The sequence below is a fragment of the Erinaceus europaeus genome, chromosome 3 (assembly GCF_950295315.1).
Source record: "Erinaceus europaeus chromosome 3, mEriEur2.1, whole genome shotgun sequence".
Classification (NCBI taxonomy): domain Eukaryota; kingdom Metazoa; phylum Chordata; class Mammalia; order Eulipotyphla; family Erinaceidae; genus Erinaceus; species Erinaceus europaeus.
This window is the reverse complement of record NC_080164.1, coordinates 95,143,457-95,162,579: the sequence shown is the minus strand read 5'-3', so window position 1 is coordinate 95,162,579 and position 19,123 is coordinate 95,143,457. Positions and strand designations below refer to the sequence as shown.

The 19,123-nt window shown below is 40.4% G+C and overlaps 2 protein-coding genes across 2 annotated transcripts in view; one reads left to right on the top strand and one right to left on the bottom strand.

Annotated features, from left to right (window-relative positions):
• Positions 1 to 19,123, bottom strand: part of FSHR (follicle stimulating hormone receptor) — a 229,306-nt gene that overhangs the window by 188,149 nt on the left and 22,034 nt on the right. The gene's annotated exons all lie outside the window — the stretch shown is intronic.
• On the top strand, positions 16,344 to 17,886 carry LOC103121110 (single-stranded DNA-binding protein 2-like). The gene is given in 3 exon segments (XM_007531614.3): positions 16,344 to 17,094; positions 17,132 to 17,445; positions 17,448 to 17,886. Coding segments are annotated over 3 exon segments (1,296 nt in total). The 5' UTR covers positions 16,344 to 16,346; the 3' UTR covers positions 17,682 to 17,886.

Sequence of the window (19,123 nt, the reverse complement as noted above, 5' to 3'; positions counted from 1 at the left end):
TTAGTGAAGACAGACATACCTCTGCTCTAGGTTTATAAGTCCATTTTCTAAGTCAGGAGATGAGTGAAATTCATTGGGAAATGAAATTGAGGGGAAATGTATTATATACCTCCCAGTGGATGATATTGATTAATTCTGCTTTCTGTCCTTGCATGGATGGTCTTTTATAGTTGACATCAATCAGGGAAGAATTTCATCAATGTGGTAAGGTAACATCAAGGTTTTTTATTATGGTCACTGGGATTTTACCACTCTGGGCTTACTTTTTCAGATAGAAAAAGACAAATAGAGAGGGAAATACAGGGGACCAGGTGGTGGTGCACCTGGTTGAGTGCATATGTTACAATGCACAAGGACCCAGGTTAAAACCCTCGGTTCCCACCTGCAGGAGGAAAGCTTTAAGTGTGATGAAGCAGTGCTGCAGGTGTCCTTCTGTCTCTCTTCTTCTCTGTATCCCCCTCCTTTCTATATTTCTGACTGTTCCTATCCAATAAATAAAGATAGTAAAAACTGTTAAAAAGGGGGGGAGGGAGAAGGAGAAGGAGAGGAAGAGAGAGAGAGAGAGAGAGAGAGAGAGACCTCAGAGCCAAAACTTCCTTCAAATCTGAGTCCTGTGCATGGTAATAAAAAAAAAAAAGTGCACTATTCAGGTGATATATTTTGTGAGCCCATCATTAGGTTCTTGAGAAAATATGCTGCTGGGTTAAGTTGTACTCCATTGTGTTCTTGTAATCCTTAGAATCAAAAGGTAATTGTGCTATAGTTAAAATTGGATGATCTTGGGGTCAAATCCTGGCTTAAGGAAATACTAGTTACTCTCCATACAAAAAAAACAGAATCTCTTAGTTCAGTGTACCAGGAGGGTGTGCTGCAAGCTGCCTAATAGGGTTGTATTTAAAAGGTTTGTCAGTTACTGGCCTAGATAGAGTAGATGCTATATAAGTAAAATCTTGGCTTTCTCCACATTTTCGTTCCCACAGCACAATGTCTAGATCAACATTATTCTCAGATTTAGCTTTTTAAAGCAACATGCAGTGAGCAGAACTGTGGGAACACTGGTAGATCTGGGTTTTCCTTCTTGGTTTAATGAATTGGCAAGAAAGACAAGGGCTCCAGAGACTTCCTGACTGTGATGATGAGCCTAAGTATTTTATCAATACTTGGTCATTCTTTAAAAGAATTGCTAAACTACTTGACAAGTTGCTTTGACAAAATTTTTGTATGATGGGGAATAGGTAGTACTATTTTTTGAGTAGTGTCTTTGTGGCAGACAAGATACCAAATTATTTACATGACTGTATCTTTGACCTACATAGTAACCTTAGATTCACTTTCTTTTTTCATTACTTACAAAGTATACACCTTTGACTAAATCATCTAGCCTCTTGAACCAGAAAAATAACTCATTTGGATGGTGTGTTGCTTTGCCATATCCAAGATCCAGGTTTGAACTCATCACCCAACAAGTCTAAGGAAGTTGAAGTGTTGTTTGATTTTTATCTCTATCTCTATCTATATATGAAAGTCATCATAAAGCATTGAAGCTCCAGAGATGACTGAAGGAAGAAGTATGAAGAGGAGGAATAGGAGGAGAAGAGCAGGAGGAAGAGGAAAGGGGGAGAAGGAGGAGGAATAATAATAACTAACCTCTCTACTCTCTGATCACCAGTTTTCACATCTCTACCTTACTAACTCCTTCCTACCTTACTGATATGGTCAGAATATCTCTGCACTACACCCCCTCAAAAAATTGTGGTTATTGAAATCCTAAGCTCCAAGGTGATGGTATTTGAAGACGAGGTTGTGGGAGATGATTAGGGCATAAGGGTGGAACACAGATTTATGGATTAGCACCCTTATAAAGGCATCTTCTCTCACATGACCCTTCATCAGATTCTAACTCTTCCTGCACCTTATTCTAGGACTTCTCACCAGAACTGTTATGAAAATATATGTGTGTTGTTTGTAAGACACTGAACTACAATATTCTGTTACAGCAGCCCAAGTAAACTTAAAACATTTAGACATTGTCCTCATTAGGTCTTCATTGTTTCAGGCTGAAGATACAGAGACAGAGGGAGACACCACAGCAACCAAAGCTTCCTTCAGGGACTGAACCTGGTTCATTCCTATGACAAAGCAAGTGAGCTTATCTTGTAACTCTGACATTAACACATTGAATGAGCCCAGCAAAATGCCTGCCCAAGTGCTTTGCAAAATATAGAGTGCTCTGTAAATACTAGTTATTACTACAGGTTAAAATGTTTTATTTTCAGAACCTGAACTGGAATTGGTGTACTGCACCAAAGTAAAAGACTCTGGGGTGGGTGGGTGGGTGGGTGGGTGGAGAGAATACAGATTCAAGAAGGATGACAAAGGACCTACTGGGCATTGTATTGTTATATGGAAAACTGATAAATGTTATGCATTTTTGAACTATTTTATTTACTGTTGAATATAAAACATTAATTTCCCAATAAAGAAATTTTTTAAAAGTTCTACTTTTAGAGGGATAGAGAATGGGAAAGCTATCAGGGGAGGGGGTGGGATATGGAGATTGGGTTGTGGGAATTGTGTGGAATTGTACCCCTCCTATCCTATGGTTTTCTTAATTAATACTTTCTTAAATAAAAAAATGTTCTACTTTCATATCTTAAAAAGCTCATAGACTTGTGTGTCACTTATTTTAACTTCTGAGAAGGCCAGGCCTTCAAGTAATCACTCTGAATGCATCATTGCTTATTATATAAAAAAAAGTCAATGGGCAGAGCTACATATACCAACCAGAGATTCAGCATTGCAGTCTATCACAGGAAGACCCCCCCACATACATCAACACTCCCAAGACTTTCACATTTAAAAAATATATTTATAAAATAAAAACACTGACATGACTATAGGATAAGAGGGGATATAATTCTTACCACCAGAACTCCATATCCCATCACCTCCCATGATATATTTCCTATTCTTTATCCCTCTGGGAGTATGTACCCAGGGTCATTATAGGGTGCAGAAGGTGGAAGGTTTGCCTTCTCTAATCGCTTCCCCACTGAATGTGGGCATGTAGGTTGACCCATACTCCCATCCTGTCTCTCTCTTCCCCTAGTGGGGCAGAGCTCTGGGGAAGTGGGGCTCCAGAACACATTGGTGGGGGGTAGTCTGCCCAGGGAAGTCTGGTTGGCATCATATTAGCATCTGGAACCTGGTGGCTGAAAAAGAGTTAACATATAAAGCCAAACAAACTGTTGAGTAGTCATAAACCTAAAGGCTGGCAGATGAAGATTTGGGGGTCTCCGTTTTGAAGTAGCTAGTAGATCTATTTTAGGTATATTCCAAAGGGCCCATGACTTTGGTTTTTGCCTGAGCCTAACACCTAATATGCAGGTGGACCTAAATTATTGTCTGGGGAGATGATGCCATGGCTGGAAAAAGGGCTAGAAAGCTTGATCAGGGAAAAGAGTAGCTCCCAAATATGAGAAAAGTATATAAATATTGTTGACTGTAAACCCTATCAATTTGATCTGGGGCCCATATTAAGCACAGGAGCCTATGTAACCTCTGCATCCCTGTAGGTCTAAACTCTCATTCTGTGGATATGAGTAGGAACATTCCAAGTTGTACTAATTTCAAAGTCTTTCATATTTTTCAAGATAAAAATATTTTTTTAAAGAAAAATATCTGTGATGAGACAAAAATGATGTACACATGTGTCTATTAACCATCCATTAACCACCACACCCATTAAAGTAAAAAATAGTAATAGTTAAAAATATCTCCTTTCAGCCACCAAGTTGCAGTCACTACCATGATTTCATTCTAAACTCCTTGGGAAGATGACTTCGACAATATGACCTGGAATCCCACCTCTCCTGAGCCCTATCCAACTAGGGAAAGGTAGAGACAGTAAGGGGATATGGATTGACCTGCCAACACCCATGTCCAGTGGAGAAGGAATTACAGAAGCCAGACCTCCCACCTTCTGCACCTGATAATGATCCTGGCTGGGTCCATACTCCCAGAAGGATAAAGAATAGGGAAGCTTCCAATGGAGGGGGATGGGACATGGAACTCTGGTGGTGGGAACTGTATGGAATTGCACCTCTGTTATCGTACAATCCTGTTAATCAATACTAAATCACTAATAAATTTTTTAAAATAAAGGAAAAATATCCATAAATAATGTATCCTCACTGCCTCATTTGTTCATGATCTGTATATTCAGGATACAAATGAACACAATTTCTCTTAATTGCAATGCTTTATCAGTTATTTATTTGAGAAAATTGTCATCCAGAGCACTTCATTCAAATCTTTTTGTATTTTTCTGCCCGATGCCTGCTTAGATAGGTGACGTGCATGTCACTGCAAATTGCTCCTAACTCAAGAACCAGAGACGTGACTAGAGCTTGTTTTCTTTTATCTACTTCTTGGGACTTTCAAAATGTAGGCATCAATGATGTGAAAGGTGTGTGTGTGTGTGTGTGTGTGTGTGTGTGTGTGTGTGTGTGTGTGAATTTGTCAGCTTTGGGAGAAGATATGCTTTACCTAAAGCATGCTTTGAGCATTTTTCTTTGTACTTTCACAATGGAAAGAAAGAAGTGAAAATAGACTGATGGACATACAAGGGCATTGGCAGGACCTGCGCAGAGACTTACTTAGTGGTGACTTACTGGCAGGACTGTCATCCTCCCTGCTCATGCGTGATGGGGTCCCTGGCATCATCTAGGAAAGAAGACATGGCTCTACTATGAATTTGTGGAACAGTAACTCAACCTCTAGGCTACCACACTCAGAGTATTCTTTTTTAAATATTTAATTAATTTATTTATTTTTAAATTTTATTTATAAAATGGAAACACTGACAAAACCATAGGATGAGGGATACAACTCCACACAATTCCTACCACCAGAACTCCGTATCCCATCCCCTCCCTTGATAGCTTTCCTATTCTTTAACCCTTTGGGAGTATAGAGCCAAGGTCATTGTGGGATCTGGCTTCTGTAACTGCTTCCCTGCTGAACATGGGCATTGACAGGTGGATCCAGCCTGCCTCTCTCTTTTCCCAGTGGGGTGGAGTTTCAGGGAATCGGAGCTCCAGGAGACATTGGTGGGGTTGTCTGTCCAGGGTAGTCCGGTTAGCATCATACTAGCATCTGGAACCTGGTGGCTGAAAAGAGAGCTAGCATATAAAGCAAGTTGTTGACTAATCATGAACCTAAAGTCTGGAGAGATGATGAAGAGTTGGGGTCTCCATTTTGTAGATACCTAGTAAGCATATTTTACTTATATTCCATAGGGTCTTTGGCTATACTAGTTTTTTCCCCACTCATAGTATTCTTTGTCTCTTGTTCTCAACCCTCAGAACCCCAAAAGATCTGATCACCTTTCCTCCTTCCTTCCTTCCTTCCTTCCTTCCTTCCTTCCTTCCTTCCTTCCTTCCTTTCTCTCTCTCACTCTTTCTTTCTTTCTTTCTTTCTTCCTTTCTTTCTCTCTCTCTCTCTTGCTCTTTCTTTATTTCTTTCTTCTTTTTCAATATACCAAACATAGTCCAAGTTTTACTTCGTATTTTCCTTTTCTGTTCTTGCTTTTTTCTTTAGTGATTTAATATTAATTTACAAAATTATGAGACAACGGGTACACACTGTTCCCACCATCAGAGTTCTGGATCTCCATTCCCTACATTGGAAGTTACAGCAGTTCTCCTAAGGTTGCATGTAAGGGTTAACTATTATTTCTACATCTGTCTGTATGTGTATATATTTGCCCCCCCACCCCTTAAGGCCTCATCTTCTTTTCCAAGTCACACACATAAACACTTATTACTACATCAAAATGTCCATCTCTTTTTTCCTCTTCTCTCTCTGGGTCCTGGTGGAGTTCAGAGCCCTTTGGTTACCTTCCCCCTGTGGTTTCTCCCTTCTGGGAGTATGGATCAAAATTCATTATGGGGTGCGGAAGGTAGAAGTTTTGGATTTGATCCCTTAAGTCTTAGGTCTACTCTGTGTCCTCAGTTTCTGATTTTAGTATGACCAGGAATTTTGTTCATCTCATTCCTAGGTATAGTGGGTTACTCTCCATCTTCATTTCACATTTTTCCTTTTTATAGTTTGTCAAGAAACCAATCCCAAGACTTGATTTCCTCTATGACTCTAGGTGCTGCAATAGCTTTCCATTGCCAATTACACTGAGTCTACAGCAACTCTGTTGCTTTTATAGTCTGATCTAGTGAAGGGAGTTCAATCTGCTGAAGATTAAGGTTTAAAATCTTGGTTTCCAGTGTCATGTTATCATATCCTGACTCTGGATACTTGATGGGTTTGCCTTACCTCTATGCATCTCAACATCTTCCTTTGTAAAATGAAGGATATATGGGGAGAAGCTAGGAAGTCTATTTTAGGTATATTCCAAGAAGCCCATGACTTCAGTAATTTTTGCCTAAGCCTAATAGCTAACACGTAGGTGTATTAAAACTATTCTGGGAAGGTGGAGCTTCTTCTCATATGAAGACTTCTAATTTCATCTGTTCTGTTTCTATCTTTGGGTTCCTATTTAGTAAACAATTTGCTCTGTTTTATATCTTACTATCTTTTAGCTACCAAATTGAAGATGCTACCATGACACCATCCTGGCTTCCCTGGACAGATGACCTCACCAATGTGTCCTGGAATCTCACTGTCCCAGAGCCCTGTCCCACTATGGAAAGAGAGAAACAGGCTGGGGGGTATGGATCTACCTGCTAATGCCCATGTCTAGCAGAGAAGCAATTACAGAAGCCAGAACTCCGACCTTCTGCATCCCACAAAGAATTTTGGTCCATACTCCCAGAGGGATAAAGAATAGGGAAAGCTTCCAATGGAGAGGAGGGGATATGGAACTCTGGTGGTGGTAATTGTGTGGAATTGTACCCTGTTATCTTACAATCTTGTTAATCATTATTAAATCATTAATAAAAGTGTTTTTGGGGGGCTAGGTGGTGGCATACATATTACAATGCATAAGGACCCAGGTTCAAGTCCCTGGTCCCCACCTGCAGAGGGAAAGCTTTGCGAATGGTGAAGCAGTGCTGCAGGTGTCTCTCTGCCTCTCTTTCTCTCTATCCCCCCCCCCTCTTGATTTCTGGCTGTCTCTATCCAATAAATAAATAAATAAGGTAATAAAAAGGGAGCCAGGCGGTAGCACAACAGTTAAGTGCACGTGGCGCAAAGCGCAGGGACCGGTGTAAGGATCCTGGTTCAAGCCCCCAGCTCCTCACCTGCAGGGGAGTAGCTTCACAGGTGGTGTAGCAGGTCTGCAGGCGTCTATCATTCTCTCCCCTTCTCTGTCTTCCCTTCCTCTCTCCATTTCTCTCTGTCCTAAGCAACAACGTTGACATCAATAACAACAACAAGGACAACAAAAGAGAAAATAAATGTAATAAACAAAAATTTTAAGAAAAGGTAATAAAAATTTAAAAAAAAAATTTTTAATTAAAGAGTGTAATAACTATGCTGGAGTCTATCTTCTTAGCCCACTGTGGCCCTTTGCTCTAAGAACTAAGTTTTCCTCTCAGTCCTTCCATCTCTTTCCTTTTGTCTACACAGGTACATGTTAGTGGAGAAAGGTCTAAGTTGGGGGTGGGAGTGGTTGATGTATAGACACCTATCATAGGGAGATGAGAAATTATGGGTCATAAATGCACTGTAATACATTATCTTCTCAAAATAAATTTATTTGAAAAGGAAAAAAATTAGAATGTGCAGACTTTAAGCGACTTAAATCACTCAGAATCTTTCTTCCACATTAGATGATCTATAAATTCATTTTGAAAAGGAATTGTGCCTTCCAAGGAAGGTTCTAATGTCATGGTGCTTCAACCAGTTATTCTATTGTGGGGAAAGTGGGGCGGGAGAAAGGGATTCAGAAAAAGCTCTGGGAATTTTCCAAGGGGAAGACCATGGCAAATTATAAGAGTAGAATGGGTTGATAAAATGAATTGATCTGGCAGTGAACTTCACACATTGAGTTCTTTAAATCATCACTGGAGTGTGTGTGGCTTGTATTTAGAGATGAAAGAGTTGGATTAACTATTAATAGGTAGTTTCTCAAAGTAATATAGAGTGGGGATTAGGCAGTGGTGTACCCAGTTAAGCCAACAAGTATTAAGCCCAAGGACATGTGCAAGGATCCATGTTCCAGCTCCCCACCTGCAGAGTGAAAACTTCACAAGTGGTGAGTCAGGTCTGCAGATGTATCTTTCTCTCTTCCTATCTCCTTCTCCTCTCTCAATTTCTCTCTGTCTTATCCAATTAAAAAAAAAAAAGGTTACCAGGAGTGGTGGATTCATACTGCTGGCACCAAGCCTCAGCAATAACCCTGGAGACAAAAGGAAAAAAATAAATAAAGAAAAGAAAATAATAATATGGAGTATTATGGATGATTTTTATGAGACAAATTACTTTTATTAAAAAAACACTTTTATCTACTTTTTAAATAATTTAAAAATCATTTTTATAGGGGGCTGAAAATTTTTTTTGTAGGTGTAACTGTTTGGTGTGACATTCTAAGCTCTGAGACTGTCAGAAGTTTAAACCAAATGCATCAGAAAAGGACATGACCAAATATTCAAATCACAATCTTTAGACTATGGAATTATTACTATTGTCATTGTTATTTCCATTACTATGTTTTTACCACTTCATGTCAATTTATCCAGACATAAAGGGAGAGAAAGGAGAAACATAACATATCACCAAAGCTTCCTCCAAAGCAGCAGGGGTGGAGCAAAACTCTAAATAGCATCATAGCAAAGCAGGCGCACTATCCAAGTGAGTGGATTTTTTTTTTAAGAGTAAACATCTATCTTCATGAAGGTCAAGTCTATATCATTGTTTTGATTACCCACCCCACCACATTTCTCCTGCAATCTTCCCCTTCTGGGAGAGCCGACTCCTAGCTACTCAGGTTTGTAACCTTTGATACTTTTCTGTGATAGCCAACATTTCATCTTTCAGTGTTCTTTTCATTGTTTCTTTTTTTATTTCTTTATTTATAAAATGACAAGGATAAGAGGGGTACAGTTCCATACAATTTCCACCACCAGAACTCTCCCATCCTCTCCCCTGACAGCTTTCCTATTCTGTATCCCTCTGGGAGTATGGACCCAGGGTCATCACAGGCTGCAGAAGGTGGAAGGTCTGGCTTCTGTAATTGCTTCCCTGCTGAACATGGACCTTGACAGGTTGACCCATACTCCCAGTCTTTCTCTCTCCCTTTCACTAGTGGGGCAGTCCTTTTTATTTTTTCTACCTTCAAAGTATAATGTATGTACAGAATCTGACCGTTCTCCTCCTCTCCACTGTTATCACTTTCAGCTGAGCCAACACATCCATTAAATGGATAATTATAATTGCCTCCTCATCAGTTTTCCTGCTTCTGCCTTGATGTTCACCAGTCTACTGAATTTTTTTTTTTTGCTACTAGTTTTATTGCTGGGGCTTGTGTGACCATTCTCAGCAGCATTTTTTCTTATTATTTTTTCCAGATAGAAGGTGAAAGACAGAGATATATATGTATATATAGAGAGAGAGAGACCAGAGGAATTACACCTGCAGCACTGTTCCGTGAAGCTCCTTCTATAAGTGGGAAGCAGAGTATGGTAATAAGTACACTTTGTCAAGTAAACCACTGCCACCCCCCCCCATCGGGCCTTAAAGCCAGCTCCCCCATGCTCTGCTCCATGCTCCATTGCTGGCATTATGGCTTATTTACATAATCATTGTTTTGCCTGAAAGATCTCCACCACGTTATCCCTTCAGGGTATTGCTAATTCAGTTAAAAGTATCGCAGAAGTTGCTAAGGACACTTTCACCTTCCCAGCATGCCTTTTTACTCTCTCCACCCCCTTTCCTAGCCATGTCCATTTCCAACTTGCCACTTCTGGTTTTCACCCTATAAAGCCTGCTGCTGTTCCAGTTTCTCTTTCTTTCTCTTCTATGTCCCAACCTGGAGAAAATCTGGAGAAGGGCTGGCATGCATAGTGGGAGGTGGCCATTTTGCTACCTCCAAGTGGCCTAAACCCACTGTGCTCACACTCAACTCTGGAGCGTCCACATCAATAAAGAATATATTACCATGTAGCCACGAGCTCCTTGTCTCTCTCTCCCTTGATGCTAGCCCGGCACCCCCCCCCCAGCCTTAGGCTATTCTTAACAGCTTTACTCAAGTCTCATTTTCATCTTATCCTGAGCTAAAGCCAGTGTCCTTCCAAGTTTCTAAAAGAACTTCATTGAAAACATCTCAGGGGCACATGCATGGCTCACCTGGTTAAGTACACAGAGTACTAAACACAATGACCCACACAAGGACAAGGATTCCAATTCAAGCCCCCAATTCCCCAGCTGCAGGGAGGGGGAAGCTTTGCAAGTGGAAAAGTAGGTCTGCAGATGACTTTCTTTCTCTCTCCCTTTCTATCTCACCCTCCTTTCTCATTTTCTCCAGTCCAATAAAAAGAAAAAAATGGCCACTAGGAACAGTGGAATCATAGTGCCAGCACCAAACCCCAGTGATAACCCTGGAGGCAAAATAAATAAATGAATAAATAAATAAATAAAATTTAAAAAGTCTCCCTTCATACTATCAAGCCTCCCTTTATGCTCTGCTCACTACTTACCCATCCCATTACCTCTAACATACTTGTGCATGAAATGAATGGTAGAGTGGCCCCAGAGTCCTTATTCTTGCAAACAACCTCTCCTGGAACACTCTTTCCTCCAGATATTTATATCTTTTAGTCCTTTGCTATTCTTAGATCTTAACTCAGTTGGTCCATTCTCTGGAAGACTTCCTGGCCAATCTCTCTCTGACCCTCCCCATTCTGTTCCTCTTGAACACACATCGCTTTCTGGTATGTTAGATCCTGCATTTAGTTCTTGTGTTCATGACTAGTCAGCTACTATACAGTGTAAGTTCCACAGGAGTTTGGCATTTCTTTCTACAGCTGGTTTCATTATCTTTAGCATTGCTGGCATATAGAGCAGTGTCTGGGGCACAGTAGGAAGTCAATAAGTACTTACTTACTGAATGAATGAATGAATTAGTGCTCACTAATCTTTACTCTCTTCTTCCCTTGGAAAGTGACATTCAATCATTTAAGGAATTTTAAGGTGATTTGGGGGTCTCACATTGGCAGGGGTGTTTTAAATACTGAAATTAAAGGAAAATTGGGAACAATCATGTATGTTTGAAGTGGCTCTCATTCCCCAGCCTTGCTGCTAACTGTCATGTTGAAGACAATTTGTCAGTAGCTAACAGACCTACAAGCTAAGAAACTCTAGGTAGCTGATGAGCTCAACTAAGCTCTGCTCCTCTCCCTTTCAGGACAGGGTCTGGAGGGCAAACTATCAATACAAAGACATCACATCTTTTTGCTTATTCAACTTTGCTGTCACATCATTCAGGACATGCCAGAAGTTAAGAAGCTGACAAGAATGCAGGTTTCTCACCATATGTAGGAGTTTGAGAATCACAAATGAAAAAGTTGTGCAAAGTCACAGAAAGACCTAGGTTGAGGAGGACAAGGACAGTGAACTGTATTCAAATCTCGTTCAGTTATTATGATGGATGTGTGGCCTTAGTCAGTGCTCTCCCTCATGACCCAAGGTTTCTTTGTGTTTAGGGTGATGGAAGGGACTTCAAGGATCAACATGTATGGTTTTATTCTGTTACAAGGAATAATTGGAGGGAGGTCTAGGGATGATTGATAGTTTTCTGAGGTTGCAATAGTGAGGTATTCTTGAGGCCATCTCATTGTCAGTCACAAGGATTATTCAGCATACTTCTTGACCTCTTTATGACATGATTCACCTCAGTTTTAAGGGTTTTATTTAGGAATTTGAGAAAAAAAATTTAAGGGTTTGCACCTATTTTCAAGGTAAGAATTAAAGTTGCTGCTTGACCTGCTGTTATGATACTACTCACAGATGATAAGAGAACACAGAAATACCTGAGTATTATTAGTCTTCTATCTTTGTAATTATTGGGCATAGTCTCAGAAAGTGTTCATTTACCTTTCATCACATTACATTTGAATAGCAATAGATGAGAGGAGTGAGGCAGGCAAGAGTTAGCTTCTTCAATTAAGGTCTATATCTAGATACAGATACAGCATATCAAACCTCTGTCAAAATTTGTATAAATTGGCTTCTTAGTCTTTAAAGACTTAAGAAGAATGAGAAAAGTGATATAAGAACACAGGATAATGTAGCAAGTAATGACCCTCTTTTTTTTTAGAGAGTTAGAAAATGGGTCCACACATTAACTGCAATTCTATTAATCATTTTTACAGAAAAAAAATCTGAATTGGAGGTGAAAATATTTAGACACATTTCACAGGGAGATAACAAACTGTCCATAATCCCAGAGGGATACAGAATAGGGAAACTTCCAGTAGAGATATGGAAATTTGGTGGTAAGAACTGTATGGAATTGTACCCCTCTTATCCAATAATCTTGTTGATCATAATAAAATCACTAATAAAATTTAAAAAAATAAAAAGACCACCCAAAAAGAAAAAGAAACTATACTTATGTGCCAACAACTGTACTGTAAACCATTAACTACCCAATAAACATAAAATTCCTTGGATTTCTCAACTGATAACATGAGTGCTTACAAAAAATAAACAACAAAAAATAACACTTGCAAAAAATTGGTTTTGATTTATTTAATCAGGATTGTAGATATTAGTTAAAGTATCATTTTCCTTGTTATCTTTATGCAGGTTTCAAACTTACCACATGTTATGTCTCTAACTGTACTCTTACCTCCAGCCTCCTCCTCCCCCACCAACTTGCTCTTCACCTACTCCAGTAAATGAGACTTCTGTTCACTGTGTTGCTCCTTCCAGAGTGGGGTGCCATCCTGAAACTGACCCCCATACTTCATACCAACTCCATCATTAACACCTTTGGGTTTCAAGCCATCACTCACCTCCTCACTTCCATAGTCACTCACAGAATTTGCTGCATAGATTTCTAGGGAGTAAAGACAGCTACCATAATATATGGAATGATGACTCTCTCCTTTTAATATTTATTTATTTTATAAGATAGAGAGAAATTGAGAGGGAAAGGGTGTAGAGAAGGAGAAAGAGACATATGCTCTACTATTTCACCACTCACAAATACCCCCCCACATGCACACACAGGTGGAGAATTGGGGCTTGAACCTGGGTCCTTGTGCACAACAATGTGTACTCAACTGAGTGTGCCACCACCCAGCCCTTAACATATGGAATACTTTGTAAGTGTTCAGAACTCTAGTCAGATCTCCAGGTGTTAGAATCACATGTGCAGTTCTGATTCAGACAATATGATCAGAACCCCTTTTTGTACTGATCTCAGTAAAGACACTCAGCTAGTCCTCACTGAAGTGGAACATCACAACAATGGAGGGCGCTCTATGAATGGTGTGTTGGTATTGTTATGTCTTCCCTTCTGCCACCATTATAAATCCATTGCTCCTTGTGGCCATTTTGTCCTTTTCTTTTTATTTTTTTTTAAATTTATTTCTTTATTGGGGAATTAATGTTTTACATTCAACAGTAAATACAATAGTTTGTACATGCATAACATTCCCTAGTTTCCCATTTAACAATAAAACCCCCACTATGTCATTTATCATCCTTCATGGACAGAGAGAAATTAAGTGGGGGAGGTAGAGAGGTGAAGAGAAAGACAGACACCTGCAGACCTGCTTCACTGCTTGTGAAGCATCCCTCCTGGAGGTGGGGAGCCAGGTGTGGGGGGAGAGCGCAAACTCAGGCCCTTGTACTTGATAATATGAACGCCACCAGCTGGCCTCCCAGAGATTTTTTAGAATAAGAAAAGTCAACCTGAGTGCACTGGAATTCTACACGCATGGGTGCATGAGTTCCCTGAAATAAATACATAATTTATTATGTGTTTTTTTTAAAAAAAACAGGTTAACCAAGTGTACCACCATCTGGCCCCTCTATCTTTCTCTATCTCCCCTCTTCCCTCTCAGTTTCTGGCTCTCTATCCAATAAATAAAATTATTATTCTTTTTTATTTGCTTTAAAACATTCCCAGAATGGGGCCAGCAGGTTACTCACCTGGCCAAGCACATAAATTATCACGTGCAATGACCTGGGTTTGAGTCTGCTTTGGCAATTTCATGGGTTCTCCTACAGGGGGAAGCTTCACAAGCAGTGGAGTTGTTCCCAGCCGTCTCTCCTTCTTTCTCTCTCCCCTGCTTTTTTACCATGTAGCAGAAAGGGAAAGCGTGGCCTCAGGAAACTACAAAACCATGCAGGTACCAAATCTCAGCAATAACTTTGGTGGCAAAGAAAAAGTCAAACTCACAAAATTTCCCTCAAATTAGAACCAAACCTACTAGGTTATGTTCAATATTATCTGACAATTCCTACCAAAACCAGAACTAGAAACAAAACCTCTAAGATGTATGAATATCTAAAACTATTTACATCATGGAGATAGAAACTGGTTATTAATTTCTAGCCCTCAAGAGAGAAAAACGTTGCTCTTGTTTCTGCTTCATACTTTCCTTAAAACTTTGTTTTTTTTTTTTTTTTTTTTAGTTTCTATCTAAACTACATTTGTATAAGCTCTACTGTGATGTCTCAAAAGAAGTAATAGCAATATCTGGGCACATGCTGATGGCACTAGGTGATAATTTCACAGCAAATGCAAATATAAATTCACTAATTTATAAATTTAAAAGCTTAAATGCCAGTTATACTTCAATTAAAAAACTGTTGAGAGACATGCACACTTCCTAATAAACCTAGCTTGTACAAAAACAGTATGTATTTCTAATAACTCTAAAATTTCTAACATAAATAAAGATATCTTTGGGTCTTATTTCATGGTTTCAAATCCTAGGTATGCATCCTGGACAATTTTTTAAAAAATATTTATTCCCTTTTGTTGTACTTGTTGTTTTATTGTTGTCATTGTTGGATAGGACAGAGAGAAATGGAAAGAGGAGGGGAGAAAGATAGACACCTGAAGACCTACTACACCACTTGTGAAGTGACTCCTCTGCAGGTAGGGAGCTGGGGGCTCGAACTGGGATCCTTACAAAGGTCCTTGCAATTTGAGCCATGTGCGCTTAACCCGCTGCACTACTGCCTGACTCTCCTGGACAATTTTTTTAACTGCTTTATTTCTAGTTCTTTATCTCAAAGTGAGGATACTGATGGACCTTGCTCTAACAGGTTGCTATAAGGAGGAAATAAGGAAAAATTTAAAAAAGATGGAACTATACACTCAGCTCATGTGTGCCCAGTTATTTGTCTATGTTGCTATAATATTTGGAGTTTCTTCCTCCATGTTGCAATCTGCCCTTGGGAACTCACTGAGCGTAATTCCTCAGCAACCAAGAGGGCCTGGGAGGTCCTTCCAAATCTGAACTTTAATTAGCTGGTGAATGGGACTCCTTGGCTTTCATTCTGCTTTTCTTGACAACCACATTGTCAGTCCAGAAAAGCTCAGTTAAATTTATTTTAATTGGGCCCAGGCAGCGCTACACCTGGTTAAGCACATATTATAGTGCACAAAGACCCAGGTTCAAGCCCCTGGTCCCTAGCTGCAAGGGGAAATCTTCACAAGTGGTGAAGAAGGGCTGAAAGTGTCTGTCTGTTTCCCTATCTCTGCCCCCTCAATTTATCTGTCTCTATCCAATAATACATAAAAGTATAGTTAAAAAACAATAATTAAAAAAGTTCATTTCAGTCTAATTCAATGCAGCTCATAAATTCAGTTTTGTGCAAGTCACTCATTTCATTTCTTCAAAATATCTTCTTAGGTCTAAAGATACCAGGAATCAGCAAGAGAAACTAGATGCAGGATTCCTTGTTTTTAAGTTTACAAATCTGAGTGCTTTTCTGTAGCTTCACATCTTTCATAGTGGGGAAGAAAAATGACAATGACTCTGTTCCCTAAGGGACTTAGGACTTCTCCTTTAAACAATTTTGAAGAAAACACATCAAGCCAGTTGCCAGGGAAATGCAATTGTTCTATCTAAGTGATTCTAATTATTCCCTGTTCAAGGGGGCCTGTTCCCAAAGACCAGCAAGTCCTCCCTGGAGGCAGCTGCAGACAAACTATTCAACTTTGGTGAAAACAAGAGGGTGACTATTGCAGGGTTCAGAAAACAGCAAAATAAACAAAACCCCAATTATGATTCTGGGGAAGTAGACAGGGCTTTTCTATTTAGACAAAAGGAATTGATTTCCCCTGGAGTGCCACTTATACCATAATGATTATTGGAAGGGAGACTACTTCACTGAGTGGTGCAAAAACACCCTCAGATGGGACAAGCATGTATGGCAAAAGCAAGAGTAACAGCAGCGCCGTCCCGTCCGACAGCCAGGCCCGGGAGAAGTTAGCACTCTACGTATATGAATATCTGCTCCATGTAGGAGCTCGGAAATCGGCCCAGACATTTTTATCAGAGATAAGATGGGAAAAAAATATCACATTGGGGGAGCCACCAGGATTCTTACGCTCTTGGTGGTGTGTATTTTGGGGTCTCTACTGTGCAGCCCCGGAAAGACGAGAAACATGTGAACATTCAAGTGAAGCAAAAGCTTTCCATGATTATAGTGCTGCAGCAGCTCCCAGTCCAGTGCTAGGAAACATTCCCCCAGGAGATGGCATGCCAGTAGGTCCTGTGCCACCAGGGTTCTTTCAGCCTTTTATGTCACCTCGGTACCCTGGAGGTCCAAGGCCCCCACTGAGGATACCTAACCAGGCGCTTGGTGTCCCAGGAAGTCAGCCATTACTTCCCAGTGGAATGGACCCTACTCGACAGCAAGGACATCCAAATATGGGGGGCCCAATGCAGAGAATGACTCCTCCACGAGGAATGGTGCCATTAGGACCACAGAGCTATGGAGGTGCAATGAGACCCCCACTGAATGCTCTACGTGGCCCCGGGATGCCTGGAATGAACATGGGTCCAGGTGGTGGTAGACCTTGGCCAAATCCAACAAATGCCAATTCAATACCATACTCCTCAGCGTCTCCTGGGAATTATGTAGGCCCCCCAGGAGGCGGAGGACCACCAGTAACACCCATCATGCCCAGTCCAGCAGATTCAACCAATAACACCCATCATGCCCAGTCCAGCAGATTCAACCAATTCTGGAGACAACATGTATATTTTAATGAATGCAGTACCTCCTGGACCTAACAGGCCTAATTTCCCAATGGGCCCTGGGTCAGATGGCCCCATGGGTGGACTAGGAGGAATGGAGTCACATCACATGAATGACTCTTTAGGCTCAGGAGATATGGACAGTATTTCCAAGAATTCTCCCATTAATATGAGCCTGAGTAACCAGCCAGGAACTCCAAGGGATAATGGCGAGATGGGGGGAAATTTCTTAAATCCTTTTCAGAGTGAAAGTTATTCCCCCAGCATGACAATGAGTGTGTGATCCATTACTACCTACGTCTCATGGAAACCACAGTGAGTCAGCCCTTCATGGAAATACTACGGAAGAAAAGTCACAGTGTACAGTTAAAGGAATCTCAGTCACACCAAACCAACCTTTTTATTTCCTGCTCTCTCCCCTATTTTGTGAAGAAAGCGGGTCCAACCATGATTCAAACAACTGTATGGAGCGGCGTATTAAAACGGCCCCTAAACTGAACTGCAAATAATTATCTGTGTTTGTATAGGTGTGGGGACAAGAATGTGCTGTATATGTGTATGTTCTATGGACATAGACACATACATACATTGACCTACAGGACATTGTAAAATATGATCACATGACATCTTAAGTAGAAATAATCAGGGACTTTTATTCCATCCTTTTTTTTCACGTTTACATTTTAATTATTAAAAGTTGTTCCTGCCCCTCCCTGAACAATTTTGTGCTGTGTATATCACTGCTTTATATGTTATTTTTTAAGGTGAACTCAGATGTTATGGTTTTGTAAATGTCTGCAATCATGGATAGGAATAAAATTGTTTATTTGGAAAAAAAAAAAAACACCCTCAGATGGGCGGCAGATGAGTAGCTGACTCTTGACTGCTCACCTGCTAGACCTGAAGACATAATTTGAAAAATACAACAAGCAGGGTGGGGCAGGGAGCAAGATGTTTTGAAACATCTTTATATTTGTTGGACTTGATTCATTTTCCCCTTCTCTTTATTTAAAAAAGATAGGTGCATAGGAACTCAATAAATAAAGTGATAAAGTCAGGGTAATTCTAGGAAATTTTATCTAGGTTTAATTGGAGTCCATTTGCCAATGATGGAAAGGACTTATTTAGCCCAGAGTTTAAAAGTAAGTATTGACAAAGGAAAGTGAAGCGGAAGACTCTATGTTCATATCTTGCAATCCTGAATGTATGAAAGATCATCTCCCATTTCAGCTCAAACTATTGGGACAGTGTGTACCCCTACAGAAAATGACATCAAGAAATCTGACTTTTAGGAAGGCTAGGCAGTGGTGCACCTGATTAAACACACATAGTATATAGTACTAAGCACAAAGACACATGCAATGATCTGGGTTCAAGTCTGCACTCACCACCTGCAGGGGGAAAGCTTCATAAGAGGCAAAGCGGGTCTGCAGGTGTCTTTCTCTCTCTATCTCTACCTCCCCCTCCTCTCTCAATTTCTCTCTTATTGTCCTGACCAATAAAATGGAAAGTATGTTCCTCAGGAGCAATGGATTCATAGTGCAGGAGATACTTGAAAGGTACTGCCTAGGAAATGGGAGTGATGACAGGTGTGATTTGGAAAGGTAGAGGTGGGGCTTGGGTGTTTGTGAATGTTCCTCAGTTTTTCTGAATAAAGTTTAAAATTGATGAAAATCAAACTCTCTCAACTCTTTGTCCAGATAATGCATGACAGACTTTAAATGTTGGGGAAACCAATGCCAGTCCACCTTCTTCCCAATTCAGTGCCAAGCCTTCCACTTGGGCCACTAGCATGAGAAGGCAGGCGTCCTACTTGGTGAACTATTCCTCCACTCCATCCTGACTCTGTTTCCCCTGTGTGTGTGTGCGTGTGTGTGTGTGTGTGTGTGTGTGTGATGCCCATGTCCTACTGCATACCAGTTGTTTCCTCTCACTCTCTC